The following is a 27,738-nucleotide window of genomic DNA, read 5'->3' as shown; positions in this document are numbered from 1 at the left end:
CGTAGAGCACAATATTAAAGTTTGAAAGCAAGAAAATTAAACCAACAGAGCTGAATTGCACAACTTTTAAAGAAATGTGAGTTATACAGAATTTAAGTGCATGTGCATTGAAGAAAACAACAGTTCTGCATCTTCTTGGAATGAAAATGATGTATAAGAATATCTTCCTTTATCAATCAACTTTGGTTTAATTTCTTTTGTTGTGAACTTATTTCTGAAAATTTATCTAATTTTAAAATAATTTTTTATTGTTTTAATCTAAAGGATTCTAAAATCTGTATAACCAAACTTTTAAAACCTCTCATCATGACCAACTAAGTTGCCATTGGGGGTATTATACCAAAAATTTTGTTGTAAATGTTTCAGGCAATAAAAACTGATTTATATTTTACAATATAAATAAAATTAGTAAAAAAATGTAAGTTATTTAAAAGAAAAATTAATATTCTCGATTATTCTCCAATTTTTACATCCACGAGAATATTCTCACCTCACATCTCTAGTCAGATAAATGAAAAAAAGCAACCAAGCTTCATTTAATGTCTTCAAAGAAATGGGAAACTTTCAAATATTTCAAACAGATATTGACATTCCGCAACATTATATACATGCTCACAGAAATCTTTGCAGAATGTTAAGTGGAATAAAGCAATGTCTGAAGAAATAGACTCATTTAATGAAAGAAAAGTATGGGAGTTAGTACCTATGCCCAAAGAAAAGAGAATACTTGGAACGACATGGGTATACAATGTGAAAAAGGATGCTAAAGGAGATATTGCTAGATTTAAGGCAAGACTAGTAATTCTCGTATTCTTCAATGTATAGGATATGACTTTGAAGAAGCTTTCAGTCTAGTAGTTAACTTTACTGTAATTAGAGCTCTGATCGTATTATTTGTGATTATGCTCAGCTGGATGCATTTCCAATTGGATGTCAAGAATGTTTATTTGTACGGGAAATTGCACGAGGAGATTTATGTACAGCACCCTCCAAGATTCATAGTGGAAAGTAAAGAGCAGTCTGTGTACAAACTGAATAGAGCGATTATATGGACTACATAAAAGTGGTAGAATGTGGTTTCAAGAACTGGAAGAGAAACTGAAAACTATTTGGTTTCAAAAATTCAAAAGTGCAAATTGTGTATATTGTATGAAAAATTATGCTGTAATGATTGTTGATAAGCTTTCATTATTTGTTGAAAATGAATATTACTTGAATATGGTAAAAGGTAAGATCAAATTATTTGATGTGAAAAAGTTAGGTCCATTGAATATATTGTTGGGAGTACAATTTGATGTGAATAAAAAAAATATTAGTTATTTATATATATAAAAAATTATACTCGGGTCAGTTTTTGATGAGAAAATATTGACCCCAAACTCAGAAGTCATTTTCGTAGCAGTGTTCGAGAAACTGGCATTATTAGTATGAGATATGTTCAAATCCCACTGAACCGATAATGTCAAAGCCAAGGCAAAGAAATCGAAAACATAATTGAATTTTATACCAGGTGGGCTAACGTCGATTGTACAGACTTCAGATGTGAGCATCAACAAGCCTTTCAAAGACTATTTGAGGGATTTGTGAATCGAATGGATGAGTTCCGATGATAAAGAAACCACAAAAAGTGGTGCCTTGAAGAAACTTGGTATTGGCCTAGTGTGTACCAATGGGTACATGAGGCACGAAATTCTGCTTCCACCAAAATTATCATCCGACCTTTCAAGGTGCAACAAGTTTTGAATCAAATACAATACAAATATACAAATACAAATGCAAATACAACGCCACAACAGGCAAAATGCCCAACGAGGTGGCTGATAAAAAGATGCCCATAAAAATATGGATGTCATAAATTTCAAAAATACAGCAACCCAATTAAAAATGCAATTAACACCAAATGCAATTATCAACAATGTGATGAACTGAACTGAAGATCATATCCTCTTTGAAAATGACAATAGCTATGAGACAGCCCAGGTGAAGATAAAAATGAAGGTGCCACACCCTACGATCTGATGGATTACAATGAGCTTGGAGACTCAGAAGAAACAGATGAAAAAGTTTAAATCATTTTCTATTGTAAATTTCCGTAAGCTATTCATTTTGGACGAAAATGTAAAAAAAACATTTTTCCTCTGAAATGCAGTTTTCTTAGGGTCGGCTTATAAACGGTTTTTCAATTTATTGAGGTTTTGGTGGTCCTGAAGTGGGGGTTGGCTTATACACGAGTATATACGGTAATAACAGATTATTTATTACATTAAAAGTGGAGATACATTAACTAAGTACTGGAGTGAAAATGCCTGAACTGCTTACTCTATGGAGAAACAAAAATGTTGTGTTTACAAAAGCGCAAGTATATTTATGAATAGACGTCATAATCATCATCACTTTGAGAGACAAACACAGGATGATCCCCATAGAAATCAATGTTAAATTTACGATTTTAAAGTAGAAGTGTGGAAATTAGGTGGGATTTTCTGCCACATTAATGACTTTAACAATTGAACCAAATTCTTCATTTTCGAAATATTGAGTTCGCTTACAGGTGCAGAGCCCAGAAAATTAGGTATAAAATAATTAACCGGACCTATTTTTGAGTTGGATATATTCATGCAATAACATTGATTTTAACTTTTTATTCACTTCATTTCAAGTGCAAAAATGAAAATGAATGTCTCCATATTCTCTTATAATATACAACTGCATCAATACATATAGGTTAGGATGTTTTTAAATAAATTATGGGCCCCCATAAATTACATTGAAGAAATTCAGCAGCTTTATTCAAGCATTTTTTGAAGCAAAAGCAGGAAGATCAATAAATCAAACTTCAAGAAAATTTTCAAAATACCTAGAGCCCATCAAAAAGAAAAAAAAAAAGATTCATTTTTACATTTCTTTCATTTAGATTTGTTTCTTTCACAAGTTGAGCAGGAAGTCGCCATATTTGTTACATTGTAAGTCCCTGAAGAAAGAGGGAAATATCACATGATCCAAAAAGCCTCATTACAGCGTCTGCTTGGTGAAATTGTTTGGTCAGATAGCAATGTGGTATAGAAAATTCACCTACTTCTGTCATGTACTGTAATACAAAAAAAGCTATGACTATTCCAAGAATTATGTAGAAAAGATGCAAACAAACATATGGATACGATATATCCATTATGTTAAAGATTTCATTGGAAAAGGTGTCATTAGAATAGTAAAAATTCAGACAGAATCTAACATTGCAGATATATTCATGAAGCCATTGGCAAAGATTCAACTTTCAGAAATTTCAAGATACCATTTTTGATTGTTAAAAGAAAAGAAATGATTTTGAATGATTTGACCAAAAATTGGAGGAAGTGTATAGATTGAAATTATATATTTATGTATTTTTGCTCAAATGAAGTATATATTATATTCATGGACGGAGATACGGGGAGGCCGCCCCCCCCCCCAGCGACAAAGGTTGAGTCGACTGATATGTATATATGAATTATCATCGTGCCCCCCACCCAGACTTTCAAGTCTATCTCTGCCTATGATTACATTTATGTTTATAATTTGTGTAATTATGAAGTTAGAGATAATATTTGTTTAATTTGAGTTTGTTTGAAGAGATGATATTGTACATATACATTTTTAGAAAGTGTCATCAGTATATGTAGATTAGCAATTATGTGACATCACTCATTATCCTCCTATCAGTGTAAGCCCAGGGGATTACGGGAAAATTTCCCTTTTTTTTATTGTAAACAAACAAATACACACACATACACATTACACAATACGGTACAATAACACACGAAAAGGAATACAAAAGGAAAAAAAACGTACACATATAACGAATATACACTATGTGACCCCAAGTTACACTAAGTCCTTCTGGGAAGCCAAAAAGACATTGCATTACATTTTTTCGCCGCCATTGTGAGCCGCCAAGTACACAGTATATAATTATAGAAAAACGTATAAGAAATTTAAGACATGATGTATAACAACAGTTCAATGTAAAATGACAATCCATATTTAGTGAAATTTAAACAAAATGATGCGAGTATGTTCTGGGTACAACATTAATACACATAAAAATATATAGTTTCAAGCAGTATGTAAAAAAAAAAAAAATTGTTAATTTTATATTTATCTAGCTTTTAATGAACAGTTTCAGAACATATAATTTTGAATGCTTTTTGCATATATGAAAATTTCATATTTGTGGTTAGTATTATTAGTAGTTGATTTTTTTGACTGAATGAATTCATAAATTTAGGAGCAGTAAATGAAATACTTTTGAAAAAGATGTTTTTTTTGTTTTTGGCACTTTAAAATCATGTTTGAATCTCGCTGCTGTTCTATTTGTTTTTCTCTGAAGCCAATTTTTATTTTTTGTCGCAAAGTTTATTGATTGGTAAATATATAATTGTCTAGTGTGTGACAGTTAATTTTCCTATCGTTTCCAGTATAGGCTTGTGTTAGCATATTTCTTACCTTGTAATATGTGTTACTTAGTTGCATGATATTAAAATGGTATGCTCCACCCCAGGCACAAAAACCGTAAGTTATAATTGAGAAAACCCATGAGTAAAAGATGTCTTTCAAAAAATCCTCCCCTATCAAATACTCAGGGGTGCAAGCGCCCCTCATCTATTTCGGAGCAGCAAATTTCATTTTTGGAGCAGAAATTTTGAAAATGGAGCAGAACTAAAAACAAACTATATCTGCAATATAAGGAGTAATTTTTCTGTGAAATGCCAAAAGTTTTGCCAAAAATGGTTGAAACAAATAATTCTAAATAAATTTCCTGCACAAATTAAAATCCATTTAAATTTTTTCTGAATTATCTTATCTGCCACTATTAAAACATGCATTACTGAAATGACAAATAAAAATGATTACTCTTTTCAAATTAAGCAACATGCATACTAAAAACCTAGGCAGCAAGAATTTCTGCTGCTTGAACACCAAAATCTTATTCATCCTGATATAGCAAAAAAAGTGCGTGCAGAATATAATACGGGTTTCTGTGAAAAAAAAAGCTTTCCACAGAATTTAAAGGAATTATTAAATTTAAAAGGAAAATGCAAAAAAAAAGAAAAATATAAATACCTCATTTACACTATGTCCATAAATTAAGGATAATGCCAGCTCCGGCAAATAAAGGTTCGGAACAAAACAAACGTTACTTATTCATAAAGCCCATTTATTAAACAAAAGATAAAGAACAAAAACAATGGTGTATGTATGATACCATTCATAAAAACTACGATTTTTGCTCCCTGGAGCAATTGTAAAAAAATATCTCCTTTCAAAAACTTACTATTACATGGTTGGTATGATGGTTAATACGTTGTATGTCTCCCATGCGAAGTTCCGGTACACATGTAGGAGGTGGTTGACGGGCTGCAACTCATCGGCCAAGCATGTTCCACACATGCTCTATCGGATTCAAGTCAGGTGAGAATGCTGGTCATTCCATACGGGTTATATCCTCAGATTCAAGGCATTCGTTTACGATGTTTGCTCGGTGAGGATGGGCGTTGTCATCCATAAACACAAATTCTGCGCCCATGGCACCCCTAAACAAACGTACATGTTGTTCCAGAATGATGTCCCGATAAATTTGGGCTTTCATGGTTCCGGTTTGAACATGCAGATCTGTTCTGGAACCCAGTATAATTCCACCCCAAACGAGCAATGCTGCACCACCGTAACGGTGTTGTTCAATGATGTTGTTTTGGTAGTAACGGGTACCTGGCGTTCTCCATATGAAAGTCCGACGTGAATCAGACTGCAAGCTAAACCTGGACTCGTCGGAAAACATCACACAAGCCCACTGTGACGATGTCCACATTGCATGTGCTCTACTCCAGGCTAATTGCTGCCAACAGTGAGTTGCCGTGAGCGGAACACATCTGACAGGCCTGCGAGCACATAGACCAATATCTCCTAAATGTCTGTACACGATTTGCCTTGAAACTGTGGTACCCGTGGCTGCAGATAGCTGATGAGACAGGTTGGATGTTGTGCTCCGTCCGCTAATTTTGGCAGTTACTGCCAAATACTGGTCTTCATTCGGAGTTGTAAGTCGAGGGCGACCTGTACTGTAACGTCTACTGACATTTATGATGGTCACCATCATTTCTACTGACTTCCGTTATCTTGGAATCGTTGCCAAAGCCTAGAGATGACACTTTGGGCAATTCTAGGTTCCTCGGATACTTCCATCTGAGTACGCCCACATTCCAGGTGGCCGATAATTCTACCACGTAAAAAATCATCCCCATGCGTCCTCTGTGTCGTAACTATTCGCTTATGGCACTGAGCACCTTACAGAACTCTTGTCAACAATTTCACTTCTTTGCCACCATTCCTTATATACCCCCCCCCTCTTACACTCTCGTTATTGTGATGTACTATCAGCATCATCTGGTGGCTTCCTGAAATTTGCATATCATTCTTGCAGATGTGTGTGATAATTTTACATGTGAAATTTTTACTTTAGATTTCGATTTCCGTGTGATTCTGAATTATCCTTAATTTATGGACATGAGTGTACACTCAACCTAATAACACGTTGATAGATTATGAATCACGAGTCGCTTTCAGAAGTTCGGCATCTCAATGACGATTTTTTTCCAATTTTTTATGCCCTTGAACATAAGAATTTTGTATCTCTTATTCCATTAAAGCATAGGATGGACAGATTTTTCAATGTTCGAACAGACTTTTATTTATTTGTTAAAAATTAACTCTGCATTACCATGTGGTAAAGATAAAAAAGCCTTCACCAAAATTGGCAAAATTTTGAACTTTGGGCTGCTTTCAAGGTTACAAAGTTTGAATATGTCTGCCCAATATCTATCTATTCTCTGAACTGATTTCACTTCTTGTAATTCTTTGCATTTTAGTGCAACTCATTCATCACACATAATTAATAGTTCTGTTGGTGATACAATGTTAAGCAACATCCCAGCAATACGTGAGGGAGTAATGTACTATCCCAGCAATGCACGAGAGGGAGTGCAAAAAACAAGAAAGGGTGCAAACGTTTCATTCTCTCCAACAAAATGTTTTGGAAAGAGAGGACATTAATATAAAAAGGGTATCTCATAGAAGTTATGTAAAATAAACACATGCTCCTAGTACAAACTCCTTCCTTTGACTATTGTTAAGTGCATGCCCCTCCCCCCACCAATGCAGTGGAGGACCGTGCGGCCATATTGGGCGCCGCTCTAGGAAGGGGAGGGGCAAATGGAGTTGAAAGGGTGAAAAACCTTTGTTGACCAAAAAAAACGCCGTCAGTAGCGCCAAAAATAGATTCCGCATAAGTAGAAATTTTTTTCCTCGAGCCGCCCCTGTTCACCAAATCCGGATTTTCGCAATGTGAAATTGTCATGATCGGCAACCGCCAACGATAACCACACGACCGCATAGTAGCTAGATGACAAAACTATGAATATTTTAGCTGGGGTTTTTACAGATCCCATTTTTTCCCAATATGATCTTCGAAAAATGTCGGTAATTTAAACAAGTAAACCAATCCTCTTTTCGATGTATGCCGTCTTTGAACGCAAGGTTGGCAGCAGCGAAATTACCGTTATTTTCAGTATATCACCCGCAGGAGAAAAAACGGTCTCAGAAATCGGAAAATTCGGCATATTCATTCAGGGACTTCGATAGCCCGCCGGTTAACCAATAACAGTATAGGACTTTATACTTCAAGGTAGTAGAACTACTTTCCAAGGTCACGAGATAACGCGATTGTGGTAGATGATGGGAAATGAAAAAAATTGAAGTTTCCCCTTCCGTATCTTTTTCCTAGTGTCGGAAAGAACGCGTCCCGTAAACAAATGTTTCATGCTTTTTTCTAAATCCCGGGTATTTGACGCACTACAGTGCATTAGCGGTATCTCCACGAACCACAAACAAGAATTGGCGCAAATGCGCAGGGATTCGGTACATCACGTAGCAAGAGAACCGCTTAGGCGCAGTTTGGCGCAGCTCTTGCACCCCTGATTATACTTGAGCTTGTACAAAAGAGCTGTGTAAAATCAAATTTTTTTTGCTATTTTATCGCAATGGGTATTCCATTTCAAGTCATCCAGTGTATGGTTACCCCTAAGTATTTGTATTCATACACTCCTTGGATTCCTTGGCAGGTGCAGTTTTGTTGTGCTTGAGGATGACAGATATGAATTTTAATGGGGATTTCTGTGTCAGAATTTAAGCACGTTCAATTCAAGTTTGTTTGCAACCATCCACTGATTAATACGTCTCAGATCATCCTGTCTTTGTTATTAAAGTTGCTATGCCGTCATCCTCTATGTACAGAGCAGTGTCATCGGCAAATGAAATTAATTGACCGTTTAGTTTGTTTACAGAAGTCGTTTATGTAAATGAGAAATAATGTGGGACCCAAAACAGATCCCTGGGACCCCTTTTCGAACCTGGAGATAACTACTCATTTTCCGATTTATAACTACTGCTTGTTGTCTGTCAAAGTAATATGTTTTGAACCATTCCAATATTCTTCCTCGTATACCAGCTCTATGTAATTTTTCTGTTAATACAGTCAAATCCACATTATCAAATGCTTGTTTTAGGTCTAAATAAACAATAAGAGTATTTACTGTTATTGTAGCCGGAATTTAAATAGTGACAGATTTTGATTATAGCCATTTATGCGTTTTTATTTTTCCGAACCGAATTGATTCGGGACCAAATAATTGTTATGGTTCAAAAAACCTATTAGTTGTTGATTTATAAATTTTTTGATTATTTTAGAGAAAACTGGAAGAACAGATATAATAATATTTTTTCATAGTAGATCCATAGATCAGTAGTTGATTGTGTATTTGAGAGGTAGGAGGTTCAGTAGAACATAGTCTGACTATTTTTATTAGCATTTATTATCTTAATATATTATCTGGCTTACCTCGTGCACTTTATACATTGAACGACCAGACACACCCTGCTTCCCATCTCAGAGAGATATTGAAGCTCTCCCTGGGGATGGGTATATCCGGAAATTTATTAATTTATGTCAAAATAACAAACAACGATATACATATATACAATAAAGAATCTGGAGTAAAAATTGTGATCATAGCATATCATCCACAGATAATTAGTCTGTAATCGTAATAGTCCTTATATAAATAATCAAAGAATAATTTTTGTCTTGTATTGATAGAATCTGGAACTGAGTTTATTCAATCTAGAATATACCAATCTCAGCAATCAACTGTAATAAGATATAAATTGACGTCTATATGGCCAGCATCTACATTTCATTCACACCCGCCAGAAAAAAATGGAACAGTTGACACTTGGGCGTAAATTTTATTGATTATTAGGTGTCGGTGAAACAACCAATGCTTTTCTTCTTGGCCAAAAAGTATACTTTTTGATAGGTAACCATGTTACCTCTCTTGTTGGCTTGTAAGACGGGTCCTCTGAGCGCGAATGCTGTACCTTTGATCCCGCAGCTCGCGTCTTATTGTGGAGTAGATGTAGGTGGTGGTCCAGGAATCGAATCAACCTCTGCAAACGTTGAAAGTTCAGAGGCCTGTTTAGAATTCTTATCTTCCAAATCAGTATTCTGGACTCTGGCAGTTGGCCAAAGTGGGAGTATCTCGTCTGGGGACATGTGGTGATGTAGTGCCATAGGGAACCATTTGAACCGCAGATGCATACGCTGTTACTAGAACGTTTAAAACGCAGAAGATACACCGGAAAAGGGCCATGCTCGGTAATAGCGATTGTTTTCTCTCTAGGTCATACGCTCAAATGCCAATGAACTTGATTGTATCTTGTGGGCGTCCTTTGCTGCACATGCATTCCAATTGGTCTGCCACTCCTGCAACACATCCTCTCTAAGCCCCAATGGACCAAACTCCTTGGCCAAAGGTGGTCGTCTTGAGACGGAAGTTTTGTGGCCTCCTTGGCAAGTTTGTCGGCTCTATTTCATTGCCAAAGATGCCTGCGTGGGTTTTAACCCAGGCCAATCGGATTCTCGTATTGACGCATAAAATTCGACGTATCTCTCGTACATTATGATGCACAGAACATGGGTTTTTGATTGATAACAGGCCCGAAGCGCCGTCTGAGAGGATCAGCACTGGTTTCGATAAGGTGTGTGCCCTTGAAACGACATTTAGAATCACATATATTTCAGCTTGAAAAACACTGTTTTCCTTTGCGCGCCGCCTGCTCCATAGTTCTTCGATGGATTCATCTTGTTTTATAACTAGATAAGCGCACCCTGTACCGTCAGAAGACTTCGAGCCATCTGTATAGATCTTTACTGTTCCAGGAGCCAGCTTAATCCATTCAGCACCAGACAGCACGACCTGATTTGCGTCGATGTCCAAGCTGGGATGCATGAGCCACACCTTGTGTTGCTTTTCAAAAGACTGCGCTTGCAGTGACCCAGTATTGGTGACAACATCTTCATCCAAATGAAGAACGCTGGTCTTGCAGGCTTCATATTCCATATAACTGCTCAGCCTCGGATTCCCTGTGGCAACATATATGACTTCATTTGCAGTGGTGGAGTAGGCCCCGGATACATACAACAGGAACGGGTGCTGGGCTATGTCCAGAACTCTCCTATGTGTTTGCGTAGGGTACCGAAACCAAGAGGCGCATCCAAAGGAAAGCTGGTGATGCACAATTGATCTGTATAAAACATTCCTAAAATTCTGCTGGAGCCCCCATTGTGGTCCGGCCACTCTACGAAGGAGTTGGAGGGTACCGTGTACCTGCAACGTATGTCTTTATCTGCCAAGGAACAAAACAGTTTTGAACAACTATTTATTTCTATTATTACAAATTAAAACATCTTAGTTAATACATCAATTGAAGGGCAAACCCTTCACTAGTAGGAAAATCGCAAAGTATACTTATAGTGAAACGACTAGGGCGGAAGTGACACTCAGCTATGGTCTTCAAGAAACGATGCTCGACCACAGATGTCAGTAGAATCACACAGAGTTCAGCGACGAACCCAAGGCGTCGACGAGGCGGCGGAATCAAATCACGGACGTCGACAGAACCACACTTGGTCTTCACCGATCAAGCAGTAGAAGTCAGATGACGGATATCGTGACGAACCCAGGGCGTAGATGAGGCGATACTAGATCACGAACACCGGTAGAACCACACAAGGTATTCAGCGATCAAGTGGTGGAGTCCAGATAACGTATATCTCGACGAACCCAGGGCGTTGACGAAGAGGCGTCATTAGATCGCGGACATCGGCGTGCTACACGTGGATTTCGGCGTTCAAGCGGTGGAGTCCGATGGTGGACGTCGTGACGAAAGGGTAGCATCAGATTGCAGCGTCATACGAGGAAACTATCAGATCACTGCTATTGACCATGCCAGCCAACGCCAGATAGCAGTCGGCAAGATCTACGAAGGCATTAAGATCGAGAACGGACACCAGCAGACATCCCTGAACGGCATTCTTGGAGAGCAACTGACGGGAACTTGCGTGACGGGAACATCGGACCAGCCGAGTTGTTCGGATGATTAGCGATTCTAGCGCTATATGAGACTGAAGGCCGATTTGAAGCACGGACGTGATTATATATAGCTCCCAAATCACTAAGCATGCAAATGAGGAGTAACGCACATGCGCCCCCATCGACATCGGCGTTCCAAGCGGCAAGTTTGGAAACTAGTTTCCCTTTCTTCCTAAAACAGTTCGTGACACGTCGGCACCAAAAACGTCCGTAAGTAACAAGTTTGTTTAGTCGACAGGAAATAATTATAAACATACAGTATATGATAGACATAACACAAACTCAATAACAAAACATAACACATGCACTACCATTACATCAGGGGCAAAGGTCAGGCGAGCGTCAATAAGGCTATGTTACATACCTTGTCTACTTGCTTAGCCATATGTGTCATAAAACTGAGCTTGTCATCTATGTACACCTCTAGATATTTAATTACTTTGGAAGGCCAAATCCTTAAACCATTAACCACGATCTTCTTGGGATGAAGCCAGAGAAACATGGTTTTCTCCACTTCCATCTGCAGCTCATTATTACTCAACCATTTCGACAGAGACATGAATGCATTCTGAGCTGTCAGAGTTATGTCATCGTGGTCGTTTCTCGATATTACAAATATGAGATCATCTGCGAATGCTTGTATGTAGACATGAGGACCCCAGTTAAGTTGTAACAGCGTATCAAGCACCAGCGTCCACAGTAAAGGACCACTGCAGGATCCTTGTGGGCATCCTTGACGCTGCTCTTTTGTTGCTACACCTCCATCAGTAGTCATTGCAAACGGTCTTGTAACGGTCTTGCAACATATTCTCCACGATACTTACTAAAGACCACGGAAGTGGCGTTCGATGTAACTGGTTTATGAGTACGTGGCGTAGGGAGTCGAAAGCATCATGTATGTCCACAGACACGACAGCTGTTTGAAGACAATGGCCGTGTTTGTGTCTGATGACACAAAGAAGAGCCTCAATGGCCTTTTCCACTGAATTTCCAGCGTGGAAACCAAACTGGTTTTCAGAAACAGAAGAATCTTCCCTTTTTTGAAATGGTGAGGAAATACCAATATGTCTAGCATTTTATTGAAAATGAAGGTAAAGACTTCAGAATATTCTTCAAAAAGTTTCTTCAGAATCGGGATGTTGATAATGTCACAGCCTGGTGCACTTCTATTCTTGAGATTATTCACTATGTGAGCTATCTCTGATGTCGTAATTGGTAAATCATGTTTGAATACGCCACTTCGTCTCTGCACTAAAGCAATTCGTTCTACTTTATCTGGATATATAACATTCAGCTGGTATTCTGCTGCCTCAAGAATGGTTGAGTTGAACATACCATTGAAACTCATCCTCACTTAAGGCGGTATACGTTTGTATTTAAATATTGAACAATATGCTCCACCGTAAAGACTGCTTTCCTCGGCACAAAACTTTGTCCAACTGGTGATTTTAGCCCTTTCAACCGAACGCTTGTATACCCCTGTAACATTACCATTAAGTCCCCGCAGAAATCATCCTTATCCTAGTCATTATGATAGATTTTAGTTTGTTTTACCTTTTTGTCTCCGGGATAGATTGGCGGGATCGTGTGCCTGCCGATCGGCCGCCGTCTTATGTTTGGTTGCCAGATTCAGTATTATATTTTTTACAATATTTCCTTTTATCTCATGAAGTTATGTAAATCAGACGCAAGCTCAATATCACACCTTCAACCTTGTGATTGGTTCTTTCATGAAACATTGTGGGAACGCTCCTGTATAAAAACCAGACAGATCTGTACGAACACCTACTTCTTCCGACTAACTTCCTGTCTTCATCACTCAGGCCTCACGCCCTGTTGAGGTGTGATCCAGATCCTCTCTCAAAACAATGAGTTAAAATTGGAAAAGTGTGCCTTTGACACCTCACCCGTCTGACTTCATGTGATAATCCAACGTCGTCGTCATCCCGTCGCCTGTGGATTGGTTAGTGGCCAGACCGGCTACCCATGGACGTTCATCTCCAATTTCCTACGCACTGGCTGAGCTGTGGCCTCAACGCGTGTTTCGAGACACCAAACCCGTCTGAACCTGGTGTTGGGGAGTCTTTTGCCATGAAATCGACATCTTGGAATGTCTTGTGGACGATGTGAACTAATACGTGAATACCTGGACATGGCGGTGAGATCGTTCTGTTTTATTGTTTTGTTGTAATACTGAGAGAAAAGGTTAAATGTAATAATTGTTTGTTAAAATGTTATACTAATAATTAACTGATAATTGAATAAATATTTATAGTTTAATTAAAGTCTTGTTTCATTCATTATTGTCATCCATCCAATGGTTAATGAGGTAAAAATGATAAAGAACCGGGAAATGCAAGATAAACGTTGCACCGCCCTTGCTTTCTTGTATTGCGTTCTAGCTATATTTCTGTCCTCTTTGGCCTTTAGAAATCTCTGTTCCAGTGCCCGAACCTTTCTTCTTTCAATGGCAAACTGCTGGGTACACCAGCTTGGAAGACGATTTGGTCTCGTTTGGACGTACCCAAAGAGTATCTGTGCATTTTTCATGTAATTAAAACATGAAATTGTCGATGGTATTATTTACATAGTCTTCCGATGAAACCGTCCCAATTTGCTTAAGGAGCATGTTGAACAGCGGCCTTGTAACTGCTGTCAGCTTGCGCAGCCTCCTAGTTGTTGTTCTATAACGACCTTGTGTGATTGAACCACACTCTGCACGCAAGAACAAGTGAATATACTTATGCGAACTGCGGGAATCTTCCTCACCAATGGACCAAGTGACATTCTGAAATAGCGACGGAGAGGTCGTGAAAGTCAGGTCCGGCCAGCCGCGACCATCTGCCAACTCATATGTAGGTCCTGTGCGGCTAGTGTTGAAAAGGAACATATTACATCCACTGAGGAAGTCTTGTAGTTTTCTTCCTCTGACGTTTGTGTCTTTATAGCCCCCGAGAGACGAATAACAATTTCGATCTGTGAATTTCGACTTCTGGGGAGGATTGGCAGACATCTTACAGTTCCCTGATGGCCTCTTCGATGTCTTCGTAAGGTGACTTGCACGCACTAACCAGAATAAGCTGTTTGCTCACTGTACTGATTTGCACAGCCACGAAATGCCTCCCCTACTCGAAAAGTAGCTGGGAGGATGCGTGTTGATGGAACTAAGATAGCGCTCTTACCATCCAAGGATGTCCAGGTCGACCATCGTTGTGGCAAGCCACCCAAGCAACCACCTTTGCTGCTCTTGAACAAGCACGATATCTACTTTATTCCCTATGGAAAACTTCACCAAATGATATGCGTGCACTTTATACAAGAAATACACATGTTATTCACCGACATTACTCTGCTGTAAGTCATTGGACTGGAAATGAACTCAAGCAAAGCCTTCCCCCAATTTGAAAAGACTGCACAACCTGGACTCTATGTTGTGTGGTGCTTTGCCAAAAGTAAAAAAAGGTGCACAAATATACTGTTTCCACTCCAGGGCAAATAGAAATGCTAGATGCTCGTTTCAAGCATGTCCACATCTATATCATTGGTCCACTTCCGTCATCGCAAGTTTACACATATTGCCTCACCTACATCAAGCATTCAGCACATCAGGACACCTTAACATCCGCAAGCTAATGGTATGATAGAAAGAGCAACAACTGAAAGCAATTCTGATAGCCTAAATCAAACATGAATTGGGGGCCCAGCATCTCCACCCATGATCCTGCTACAAAGAAGACCTCAAAGCCACACCAGCACAACTCCTATATGGCACAGAGCTCTGATTGCCTGGCGATCTGATCACCAACAGTCGCAACAACATACCGTGTCCCACAGAATTCGTCTCCATTCTAAGGAACCACATGCTACACCCAACTCCTGCAACGACGCATGGTGAAAAGAGACTCTACGTACATTCGGAACTACTACTAAACCACACATGCACCCCATCCATATTCCTTTGTGGAATTTCTAACGAATTGGCACATGTTGCAATGTGAGTGTCCATGTTGTGAACCTAACGTGAAGCTTGTTTCTGCATAATGCTTGTGATAGTGATGCCATCTACCACATATTCTTCGAATTATGAGTGAAGTGTAATGTTTGATGATTTCACCGTTGTAGGCCTGTTGTAGACTGTGGTGCTCCCCGCATGGTGGCACTGGAGTATCTCGAGAAGATGCTTATCATTATGAAATGAAATGCTTATCATGAATTATCATTTCATTTCTCCTGATGGCAACACCACAAAAGTTGCGAGTCAAAGCTGTCTGGCTTGGGGTATTTTTATGTTTATGTTATGCCACTCACCGATACACGTGTCTCGGTCGTCCCCGTGCACATGCTGTATTTTTCTCTTTCAGTATTTGTTTCTACGATGTAAATATATTATGGGTTGTAAATAGTTGTATACAAAATGAAACAATCTAAAGAATTCACAAAACCAGCACAGTTTAGTGAAATTGGAGATAATAAAAAAAAGGTACAATTAACATAGGAAGTAATCAGAACACTGGAAGCGCTTCAGAATTATAAAATAAGTCGCGGTATGTGTGGTGGTGATGGGTTGTAAAACAACTTTAATATGCTAAGCTTAGGAGTTTGTACCATTATAGTCTCTCTCAAAAATCAGATTTATCAAGGTTACTTGATTTAAAGTATTTAAATGAGAGCTCAAAATTTTTGAAAAACTACAATCACTAGCAGATTTCAGTTTCGTCATTGGACAGATTAATTGAAAGCTAGCACATCAGCAGATTAGGCCTTCATTGGAAATGAGTACATTACACTGGAAAATGAAATCCAGGCTGGTCATGTTGCGTAAGTTAAATTTCCATCAACTTTTGATGGACAATGAATACTCTTCACCTACCACTCTTTCCCTTGAGTCCCCCATTTATCTCTTCCTCTTTTTCCTTTTTGCTGCCCTAAATTTTTTTTTTCTTTCAGAAATTCACATTGGTTTTTTTAGTCTTTCATACTTCGCTGTAGGCCCGCAACTAGGCCAGGACAACCGGGGCACTGTCCTAGGGTCCTGAGCCAAATCAGAGCCACAAAAAAATTTACACTTATTTTGCATAATAATAAGCTTTTGGGGGCACCCTAAGGAAAAAGTCTGCCCCATGGCCCTGAGAAGACATGCTATAGAACTGCTTTGCTGGAATTTTCAAATTTTGAGACATGTTTCCCTGGAAAGAGAAAATTTGTCACACACTTTTTTTTAAAAGCTACACAGTAATAAGTTTTTTTTAGAAATACCTCAACTATAAAAAAAAAGAGGCATGCAAATTTTTGCAGCTCGAGAGAATCATGCTGGGATGGAAGAGATCTACACAACATTATCAGTCTGGTGGCAGAGTCCTGCCGTTCATTCATTCAGCTGTGAATTCCTTTACATCATTAATGACATACATCAAGAACAAACAACTTACACGTCTTTCACCCTATCATTCAACTTTGTGAGACCCATATATTCACACAATTCTTGGAAAAGTATCTTGATGAAGATTCTACTTGAGGAAGTTGTATCTTCTTCATTCAATTTTATGCATGATAACACCTATTGAAAATTTCAAGAAAAAAATGTATGAGCATCACTATATCATAATTAACATTAGAACCACAGACCCGTCATTTTGACAGCAAAGATTTGATATGCGATTACACACTTAAATGGTTAATCTGAGGTTATTGAAACTTCATGACTTCTCTCATCTTGTTGAGGAATTAATTTTGCACCTTTCAAAACCACACTTTTGAAGAAGCTTGTCAGTATGCACTATTTGATCAACATGGCATTTTTATGGTGTTTGCTGCTTTTATTGCATTGGTGTGAGTAACAAGAGTAGCATTTTCTGTGGGACATAAAAATGACAGTCACACAAGAAAGAGCTTCATTCTTCACGGTATTGGAACTTTCTGCTCTGCTCACCAATAATGATACTCTTCTAAGCTACTATATTCTTTTGTTTGAAAATCCTAGATATATTCCTCAACTGTTGAACATCAAACCTGACGGACAAATGTTGCCATGTAAGATATGTTGTATATTCAGTACAGCGGTGGATAATTAGGGAAAAACGAGCTGAAATTTCTGTTAACTGCTGATTTTGAAATCACTAGATCCCATATTGTTGGTAAGCAATGAGTTGAAATTGTCGCAAGACAAATAATTAAAACTTTACTATGCAATATTACTACTATGTGTGCCATACATGTTTTCAACTGAATGAAAAACACTATTGGCATTAAAAAACTGTCCTACATATGCACTGTACAATGCTTGGGATTTCATTTCTCATTTTGCGTGGGTGGTTTCTCCAAAAATTTCTCAACCGTTCTTCAAACCTTGTTGGTAGACAGTTAAGTGCAAATGAAGCCATAAATCGCAAGAGCTCAAAGAACCATAATCAAACTCATTACAAAACAGAAAAATTAGTCTTTCAGATAGTGAGTCATTTCCTTTAAAAAAAAAAACATACATGAGCAAGGATTTAATGCAAAAATAAGTTGAAGAGAGTGAATATATGTTGTTTTGAGAAGATTTTGTTAAAGAAAAATAATATACAGGTATCCCTCACTTTACGCAATACAGCTACATGATTTTGAAAAATTAATTTTAGAAATTTTGACTTGCAAAATTTAGTCTGTGGTTTGATTTTATTCCTCAAAATGGGCTTGAAAAATTAGATTAAAATGATAACAAAAACATAATTAAAATAACGAAATTCATTTGATTTTGTTGATGAGACAAATATGGGAGAAACAGCCATTTTAAATAAGATTGAGTCAATAAAATCTCAACATTTTGCTTCATTTCATGAATTGAACAGTTTCCTTTATTTTTAATCAATTACATTCATGTCATGGTATTTTATCATGAACACAAGCTGTTTTTAATGCTTTTTTTTTTTTGAAAATTTACAAAAAATTATCTAAGATATGTAGAACTTTATACCAGCATAGGATAGCACATACATTGAAGAACATGTGTAAAAAATTTGGAATAAATTGATGGTTAAATAGTATATTTAATGATATTTCTTTATGGTTAAATAGTATTTTAATGATATTTCTATTAGAGTATAGTTTTTCACTATGTTAAAAGGTATGACACCTCGTAAAAGAACTATTCAATTAAAAGAAACTTGCTTCTATAAAACAATCTTAATTGCATTGAATAGTTTTTTAAATTTGAAGTATTTTCGAAAAAGTATAAAAGTGTGTGTGTGTGCATGCATTTTGATTAAAAGTATGAAAAAATGTTTTGCATTTCTCAGGAGATATACGTCTTTTTAATTTTGAAACTTTTAATATTTAAAAAAAAATTGATCTGATATGAAATATTTTCAACTAAAATTCTGAAAATAAAATGTTATTTATAAGAGTTCATAATTTACCATTTAAAATTAGAAACGAAAATTTATTTTATGGAAATTTTATAAATGAGTGCAATAAAAGTAAGACTTTTCATGTAAAATCCGATCAGAATATTGAAATGTTGTTTTCGAAGTTTCCCTCACAGATAAATAAATTTGAACGTTTACAAAAATTATATTTAGAGCAGCAACCAATTTCCCTTTGAATTAGAATTGATATGAATGTAGGGAATAAAAAATATTTTAATGACATTGTTGTTTTTTTTATTTTTGTACATTGCCTGTGTATCCTTATATTTTAAATACAAATTCTAATAAGTCATATTATATAAATAAAAAAAAATAAAAAGTTGCTGAACAGTCTATAATATTGCACAATATAATAACAGCAAATATATTGCCTGATTTTTCAAACATATTTGCTTGGGAGCAAAAAACATCTAGAAATACGTGTTGGCAGAGAATTTGTGAAACTGCTATTAAATTAAAGAATTAAATATAAATATATTCTCAGTGTTTTTTCCGTATACCATACTAGGAAATAATTATAATAAAAAAATTCAAATTCGCCATGAATTTTTCCTTCCAATTGTCAAAAAATACATGTTGGTTGTGAGTTTTGAATTTGAAGTGTGTACGCGGTAGGACACGGATTGCGACGTCCAGGGCCGCAACTAGAGGGGATGCAGGCGGATCTGGTGCCCCGGGTGCCAGACTAGAGGGGGAGCAAATTTCACTCTTTAACCTCTCCTTCAACATTATGGGGGCGCTAAAATGCATGCTGGCCCCGGCTGACAAAGCATCTACTTGCGGCCCTAGTGACGTCATGAAGATATGTTTCAGGCTTGTAGTATCTAGGAAGCTTTGGCCATTCTCGATCTTTCTGAAGATGACTCAAATGAAATATAAATTCATAGTTTTTCAGATGCTAGTCAAAGAGCTTACAGAGCAGCAGTGTACCTTAGAGGGGACTACATTTGCGTGAACCTGATTGCTTCTGAAAGCAGAGTTGCGCCACTGAAGAACCTTTCTCTACCAAGGTTGGACTTACTCGGAGCACTGCTCGCAGCAAGATTGAGAAAATCATGAGAAGGAAAAGACCATGTAAGACCTACTTCTATTCAGATTCAGATTCACAGATCGTGTTGCTCGGCTGAAGTTGGTTTTCTGTGGTTCCTAACTTCGAGATGCGAATACAAGCTGATCTCCCGATTAAAAAGTCTCGCTGCAGAGAGCAACAGGCCTACAATGGTAAAATCTTCAAATATCACACTTCACTCATGGTTCGAAAAATATGTGGCAGATGGCAGTACTATACAAGCATTACACAGAAACAAGCTTCACGTTAGGTTCACAACACGGACACGCATATCCCAACATGTACCAATTCGTTAGAAGTTCCACAGAGGAATATGGATGAGGTAAATGTGTGGTTTAGTAGATCATGCTGCTGTGGATAAAGGGTTCAGTAAAAAGATGGTTTTCACACGAATTTCGTCATTTGTCATTCGTCATTTCGAATTGTCACACGGTTTTCGACGAATGAATGAAATGCAAACTTTGACGGAAAAAGACTGTTGGCTTCATTGCCCTGAAAAAGACAACCCAGCCGCTTTGGTTGCCAGAGGCATCAGTGCTGACGCTCTTTTGTACAGTGACAGATGGTGGACCGGACAGAGATTCTTGATGGAAGAAGAGCTTGCTTATGAGGATTCACCACCTGTGTTTACCGAACTGTTTGAAAGACTCCAAAGAACTCAAAAAGGATTGAACAGTAATTTTGATGACATTAACTTGTCTTTGACTTTAACTACCAAGAGTTGTCTCATTGAGTATATCTTAAAAATTAGCATTAGTTACTTCACAATATTAAGGACATTGAGTTTTGTATTAAAATTTGCCTATAATTTGAGATCTTGTGATAAAAGAGTAAATAACGAGAAAGGAAATACAATTTTCTGAAAATCTCCTGATAAAAACTATTCAAAGAGTTGGAGTTGAGATTGAAAGGCTTAAAAGGAGAGAGGCTCTAAAGGATAACTCTAAGTTAGTTTCCTGAAACTGTTTCTTGGATGATGATGGTATTTTGAGAATTGTAGTGAAAGACAGAATTCCGATCTAAATGCCAACAATAAATTCCCCATGTTTTTGTCATCTAACCATCCTCTCACTATGATCATATTAAGATACTACTATGTAAAGTATTTGCATATTGGTAAACAGTCATTATTACATCGTGCGAGACAAAAGTTTTGGCCAATTAATGGTAGAAATCTTTGTAGAAAGTTAGTACATGAATGTCCTATTTGTTTCAAAAACAAACCTATACTGCAAAGTCAACTTATGGGTAGTTTGCCAGAAGAACGAAACAAATGGAGTAAAAGATAATGTAAAAATATGTACACTTGTACTGTTAAAAGATGAAAATTTACCAAGCACTCAATCAGAATCACCGAAGTGTTCCATGGCAATGATGAAAAGATTGAGTAAGAATTATTTTTGCATTTGTGTATAATATGTTCTAATGTATTCACATTATGTATCCATTCATTTCATTCATTTATCCAGGACATTATTCTTTATTGCAACATTAATTCTGTGTTGAGAAATTGTGTAATTGATTGTGCGATTGAAATCATGTAATTTCAATCGACAGGAGTGTTAAGACCGCCACACTGTGGCATGCGTCAAACCCACTGCGTGGGAGAAGAAAGAGTTGCTGCCTTAGCACGAGAGAAAGAGCATGGGTCTTCTGTCGCACTCTTGAGTTGTACTTTCTAATAGCGTAAGATAGAAGTTTTGTTAAGTTTTCAATGAGTTAGAACTTTATGCTGCGAGAGAATTTCTATATGGAACAAAATTTTGGGCACATAAAAAAATTTAAAATATTAAAATAAATGTTTTATACAAAACATAAAACACTTTAATCTACATAAAAGTGTTTTAATATTTAACGTATCTATCAGGTTAAAAAAACTATTATACAACATTGACAATACATTTTTGACTGTTTTAATACTGAGTTAGTTTCTGATGTCAAAACCTCCTATCACACATATTTTGAACAAACAGCTCAATTTTGTTCAGTGAAATGAACACAGGTAATTAGTAGTTTAGATAAAATGAGAGACTTTGTATGTCAAAAAATTCAAAATTGTAAATTATAATATTTTGTTTACATTATTGTAATAAATTAGTGTTTAAAAATAAAACATTGTAATGTGCATAAAAGTAAGTTTCTCATCATGTTATATACCATAGTTGTTAAGCCCGCAAAGCTGTGCCATGCGTCAAACCCTCCCACTGCATGGGAGAAGAAGAAAGTTGCTGCCTTAACATGAGAGAAAGCGCACGTGGCTTCAGTCCCTCTCTTGAGTTGTACGTTCCAATAGCGTAAAATTAAAGTTTTGTTAAGTTTTTAACCAGTGAGAACTTTATAGAAATACAGTTCACATGACGGAGCAGAGTCATTACAACTGTGTTCAAAATATTATACAAAAGCATTCATTTAAGGTTTTTGACACTTCAATTAATTATACTAGTATAGTTATCTATTTTAGTCTTTGTGCTTATTTTAAATGCACAAAGACTTAATTTAATACTTTGTGCAGTTTAAATGTCATTAACAGTATGCCCTTCCAATTCTGATACTTATATAACCCTAGTTCCGCAAGTGTGAATTGCCATAGTAGATTTTATTTCATAAGTGTTGGATTACTGTGTTAGGAGTTTATGATATTGTAGTTATTTAATTTATTTTAATACATTCCAAACTATTTGAAAATCAATCAACATACCAGCCATGATATTGCATCAGTGTACAAAAGATGGGAAAAGAACTTGGCCACATTCCGTAGCTTGTTTGTTTCAAATCTGTGGATTGTTTCATATGAAACTTTGAATATGTCTGTAAAAGGCTCAATATATATCTTATTCAGCTGACAAAAGCGCTATGAAGACAAGAAAGAAAAATAAAGGTAGAATAAACATATATTAGGTCCTCCATAGTATATGGAAAAATGCAAAAAACTTAAACCAGTAAAATAAAAAAATAATAATTCAAAATGCTAAAACACCTCCACCTTAAACAAATTTAATCTTACATAATTCCGGTTTCAGAATGAAATTTGCGCCCCCTTGGGTCTAGCGCCCGGGGCACAAAATCCGCCAGCACCCCCTAGTTGCGGCCCTGACGATAGGGAGAGGATAAAATTGTTTTGCAGACCAATTCAACACATGCGTTCAATTAACAATATTGAAGCTGTCAGTCTTTTTTTACTCATCGAAAAGAGAGCTGTTGATAGCATGCAATTAGTTTGCAGCTAAAATTCCGTGGCTGTTTTCTTGAATAGATATACAGTATACCTACCATATGAGGGGGAAAAAATCGTTTCTGTTGTACAGCAATACGGATTCCTATGCTGGACTTCCTATTGTATGTAATTTTTTTTTCCACTCAAAATGTCTGTCGGATGATCAGCTACATGTAGAGAATCGAACCATTCCTTGCCGCTCATGGAAGATTGAACTATTTATGTCAGACAGTAGTAATCACAAATTTTCTATATTTGAATAATGAAATGCTCCTATGTGAGCAAAAAAAACTCAAGACTTGTTTTTTCAAAGTTCAAAGGATTTCATAGTGACATATTGATGAACTAGATTCCACCCCACGTAAGTTTGCTTTTATCTAAATGACATTTTTTTGCCTTCTTTTGTGTAATCAACTGTAGAAAAACCATCCGCTGTCTTTTAACCTGGGAATGTTGCCAATAACTTTCAAGTTCAACTTTTAAATTCTAAAATTGTTGTGCAGATGTCGACACCTGGTTTTCGTATGGCCAAGTTCTGCATTTGACCCCATAAGGGTAGGGATGACATGGAAACAGCTCTGGGGCCTGGGAAAATTACCATAATTTTTTTGGGGTTTTTTCCAAGCTGTAAATTCACTACAGAAGAGCCCATGAAAAGTTTTGCTTGGGGCAGATGCGGATTAAAGTCAGTTGAGGCCCCGGACGCAAAAGTAAATACTCTGGAACCCTTAAATTAAATTAAAGCATAAAACTTGTGAAGAAATTAAATATGCTGAGTTACTTTTAAAGACGGTTGCAAAAAAAATATAATAAAAATAAATCTGTGAATATAAAGAGTATTGTTCGTGCAGAAAATCTTACAAATTTGTTTTTAATTTTCTTCTTTTTTTGTCATTTGTAAAATAATCGTACGAATCCTGAAGAGAGAGAAATATATATTAAAGTAAAAGGCAAAGTCATCATTGGATTAAATTTATCAAAAAATCATAAGTTCATGACCTTTCTTTGTTTTCTTCACATTCAGATAACTTTTAAGCATAATCCAAAAGTTAAAAAAAAAATTATGGGAGAATCAGGGCTAAATAAAAACTCTGCCATGACCTGGTCTCTTGAAAGTCGTATAAATGGGGTTCTCTCTCTCCACTGTATTACTATTTTTCTTCATTCCCCTCTCTTCGGATCTGGAAACCATCCAATGTCCGAATTTGAATAGTTTTGAGCTACTACACTGATGTTTATCTATCTATATTGCTCTAAAATAAAATGTTTTAACCCAGGCATCTGATGCCAACCCAGTAACTTTAGACCCTTTCTACTCCCAGGGTTCGTTTTCAACTAAATCGTTTTCATTTTAATGAGCATAAAAAAAAAAAATCAATCAATGGTTGTATCCTTTGCCTTGGCTATCCTCCACCTGTTATTTTTCTGACTTTTTATGCGAGCAAAAGACCTATTCCAGAGAAGTCAGTCCCTGGGAAACTTATCTACTCAGTTGAACTTTCCTTTTCCTTCTTGAAAAAAAAGATGTCATAGAAAATCTGTCTCACAAATGGCGAAATCCAATTCTTCCACTCCTTTCATATTGCTAGGGTTTGAAGTTGTAGCTGCTTCAGGAAAACAAGAAAAGGGCTTTGCCCCACCAGTGGTCATTTTGTATCTTCACTGAGGCAAATAGAAAGGCTAATGAGGCGAAATACCCACCAGTTAACATGTGAAAAAAAGATTGGATTCAAGAACCCCTGCATCATGTATTTGTTCACTTTCCGTTTTCAATGTAAGCTTCCCCAATATTCTGAAACATTATACTCAAATGTCCCGCAACTTTACTGTGTGGTGATGGTTGTCAATTTAAATTATCTGAGAACTTGAAACGCGAATCCAACTAAATCATCATCAATTCAATCATTGATTAAAAAACTGTAAAATACATAAGACAGAATTATTCGATTTCAAAATACGCATTAGCATGGTTTTAAAGAATTAATGATCAAAACGATCATTGATTGATGATTTAAATCCATTTTCCATCATTTTTTTTTATTGGTTTACAATAGAATTTCACAGTTTTATGTGAATATTATGAGGGGGCACAGGGCATCTGTCCCAGGGACATTTTGAATTCATTTTACCTTCATTATTTTCTTTCAACATTTTAATTTATTCAAAAAAATAATTTTAATTTTTGATTGTCTTGGGAAGGGCTGTCTAGAGCATCATGGGCCCCTGGGCCAAGTGATTTTTCTGAGATTCCACTTAGCAAATTCTCGAAAATTTGAACTAGTTCCCACTTTTTGTGAGGCCCAGTTGGACCCATAAGTTAAGACAGCACTGGTCTTGGGGCAGACACGGGACACCTATACCCCCTCCTGCAAAAGTAGGTTGAAGAACGGGTCATCGCAGAAATAAATTGATTAAAAAAATGGGACATTCTACTTTAAAAAAGAACGTATGGTCAGTGAAAAATATATGTAAATGGCCTGTACAGAGAAATGACTAGCATCCTTATAATTTGTGTCAATTGCATTTTTAATAGGGTTGCTGTATTTTTGAAATATATGACATCCATATTTTAATGGGCATCTTTTTATCAGCCGCCTCGTTGGGCATTTTGCCTGTTGTGGCGTTGTATTTGTAATTATCCATTGAGCAATACCAATCATTTTTGACTTGCGGCATCCCTGATTGTTTATATTGGGTGAGTACTTTTTTATTCTTGCATTCTTAGAAATGTATGTTTTTGCAAACTGCAGACTAATCAAACCAAGTTCGACAATCCTAGATAGCCTTGTCCAGCTGAGTGTAACCATATCAAAAAGATATTTCACATTAGAAGAAGCTGTAGGATATTTAGAAACTCTTTCAGATTCCGAATTAGAGGATGTAGATATATGCCAATTACGTGCTAATGAAAATGACCATGGATGAAGATGATATTGTTGAAAATGATCTAGTATCAATGGTGCCAACTGATGTACGTGAAATGCTATGTAATTTTGCAACAACGAGGATGAGGTGTTAGAAAACTCCTGAAATTTGTTCTTCAAAAGATGTAGGGCAGAAAAAAGAGAGAGTAAAACGTAAGTGTAACACTTGAATTTCAAGAAAAAGCAAAGCAGTTTGAGCAATCCAAAAAAAAAAAAAAAATATTCCACGGGATAAAAAAAGTTCTTTTTAGAATCCAAGCAAAAACTCAGCTCTGGATTCCATTGGAAAAGATTTGCCATATGACCATTATAGCATGTTGGATAGTTCACTCATGGCCATTATATTGTGTCTGCAATGCAAGGACGGTGTGCGGTTTGCCAAAAATGTGTATAAATGCTACCAATGTGACAGACGGGTCCATCAAATATATATGGTTTTTTTTCTTTTATTACTGACATTAGAAAACATTTTGAATTTTCTGCAATCACACATTATTATGTTAAAAAAGCTAGTATGTGTTTTGAATTTGAATTTGTAGTAGGAAGGAGAAAATTTTGTGTGATAACTGTACTCCAGAAATAAATAATCATGAGAATATAGGCGACACCACTTTCCGCTTTCACCTCTCTCCAAGTGCTAATGTTCCATTTATGGAACATCGTGAAAAAAAAAGAAAAAAAAATTTTTTATTCGAATTTCAAAGTTGACCTATGTATAGGAATGCAAAAGAACCCCCAAATCCCAAATTTCAAAACAATAAGTGACTTTGTTCATAGTTCGGCCTTCAAACAGTTGATATGTACCTAAAATCATTATAATAATTTTTTCACAAAATGAGTTATTATTTTTTAAATTGAAGATAACTTCAAAAATATCTTCCTCTCAGTTTCAATTAATGGTACTTCGCGCCTTTTATGTAAAAGCCGTCCAAATATAGATTTGTCTAATGTTTAACGTGTGACATTCTATTGACTATTGTTGTCAGAGTATTTATTTCTCTTTACTATATATTTGTTACTCTCTCTCCTTTCTCTCTGTCTCTAGTGATCTTATTTTATTATAAGTGTTATTTCATGCTTGTAGGTTTGTATTATATGTTCCACCTCAAGCACAAATTCTATATACTAATAATAAATAAATCCATAAAAATGCCCTTTTATGAAGTTTCTATCAATTACAATTTTTGCGTTTATATAGGAATGCTAATTTCTAAGATTCTATTTCTATAGATTCTAATTTTTTCAACTGTTTTTTCACATTGCAAAATCCATTTAAGATTCTTCTGTATTATCATTACTAAATAGTTATAGTCGTAAGCTCGTTAAATTTCTTGACAATTACACTGTAAGTTCAATTGGCACAAGCATGTGCATTCTTATGGGTCAGTTGCATGATTATGTATTTTGTTTTTTGAGTATTTATTCATTTTTATCAAATCAAATGTTAATCCTTATTAAATCCTCTTCAACATTGATTGTGTCATCTGCGATTGAAATTTACCGTTTAATCTCATTTTTCATAAATCACTAATATAAACAAGCTACAAGGATGGAAAAAGGAACAATCCATGCGAGACAACTTTCATTATTTTTTGGAATGCAC

The 27,738-nt window shown here is 36.4% G+C and overlaps 1 protein-coding gene across 4 annotated transcripts in view; it reads right to left on the bottom strand.

Annotated features, from left to right (window-relative positions):
• The window catches only part of LOC149076665 (pre-mRNA-splicing factor CWC22 homolog), a 336,314-nt gene that overhangs the window by 30,286 nt on the left and 278,290 nt on the right, over positions 1-27,738 (bottom strand). For all 4 annotated transcript variants that reach the window (XM_089244291.1, XM_089244289.1, XM_089244288.1 and 1 more), the window contains exons 14-15: positions 22,696-22,848; positions 16,952-17,079 (exon numbers count right to left, since the gene is read on the bottom strand). In XM_089244291.1, the coding sequence (XP_089100417.1) occupies positions 16,952-17,079; positions 22,696-22,848 (281 nt within the window). The remainder of the gene's footprint in view (positions 1-16,951; positions 17,080-22,695; positions 22,849-27,738) is intronic.

The sequence above is a fragment of the Pholcus phalangioides genome, unplaced genomic scaffold (genome assembly GCF_987345545.1).
Source record: "Pholcus phalangioides strain wild (caught in Gottingen) unplaced genomic scaffold, Ppha-v1.0 ptg000015l_1, whole genome shotgun sequence".
Lineage (NCBI taxonomy): Eukaryota > Metazoa > Arthropoda > Arachnida > Araneae > Pholcidae > Pholcus > Pholcus phalangioides.
Note: the sequence above shows the minus strand (reverse complement) of the source record. Positions and strands in the feature narration are given on the sequence as shown.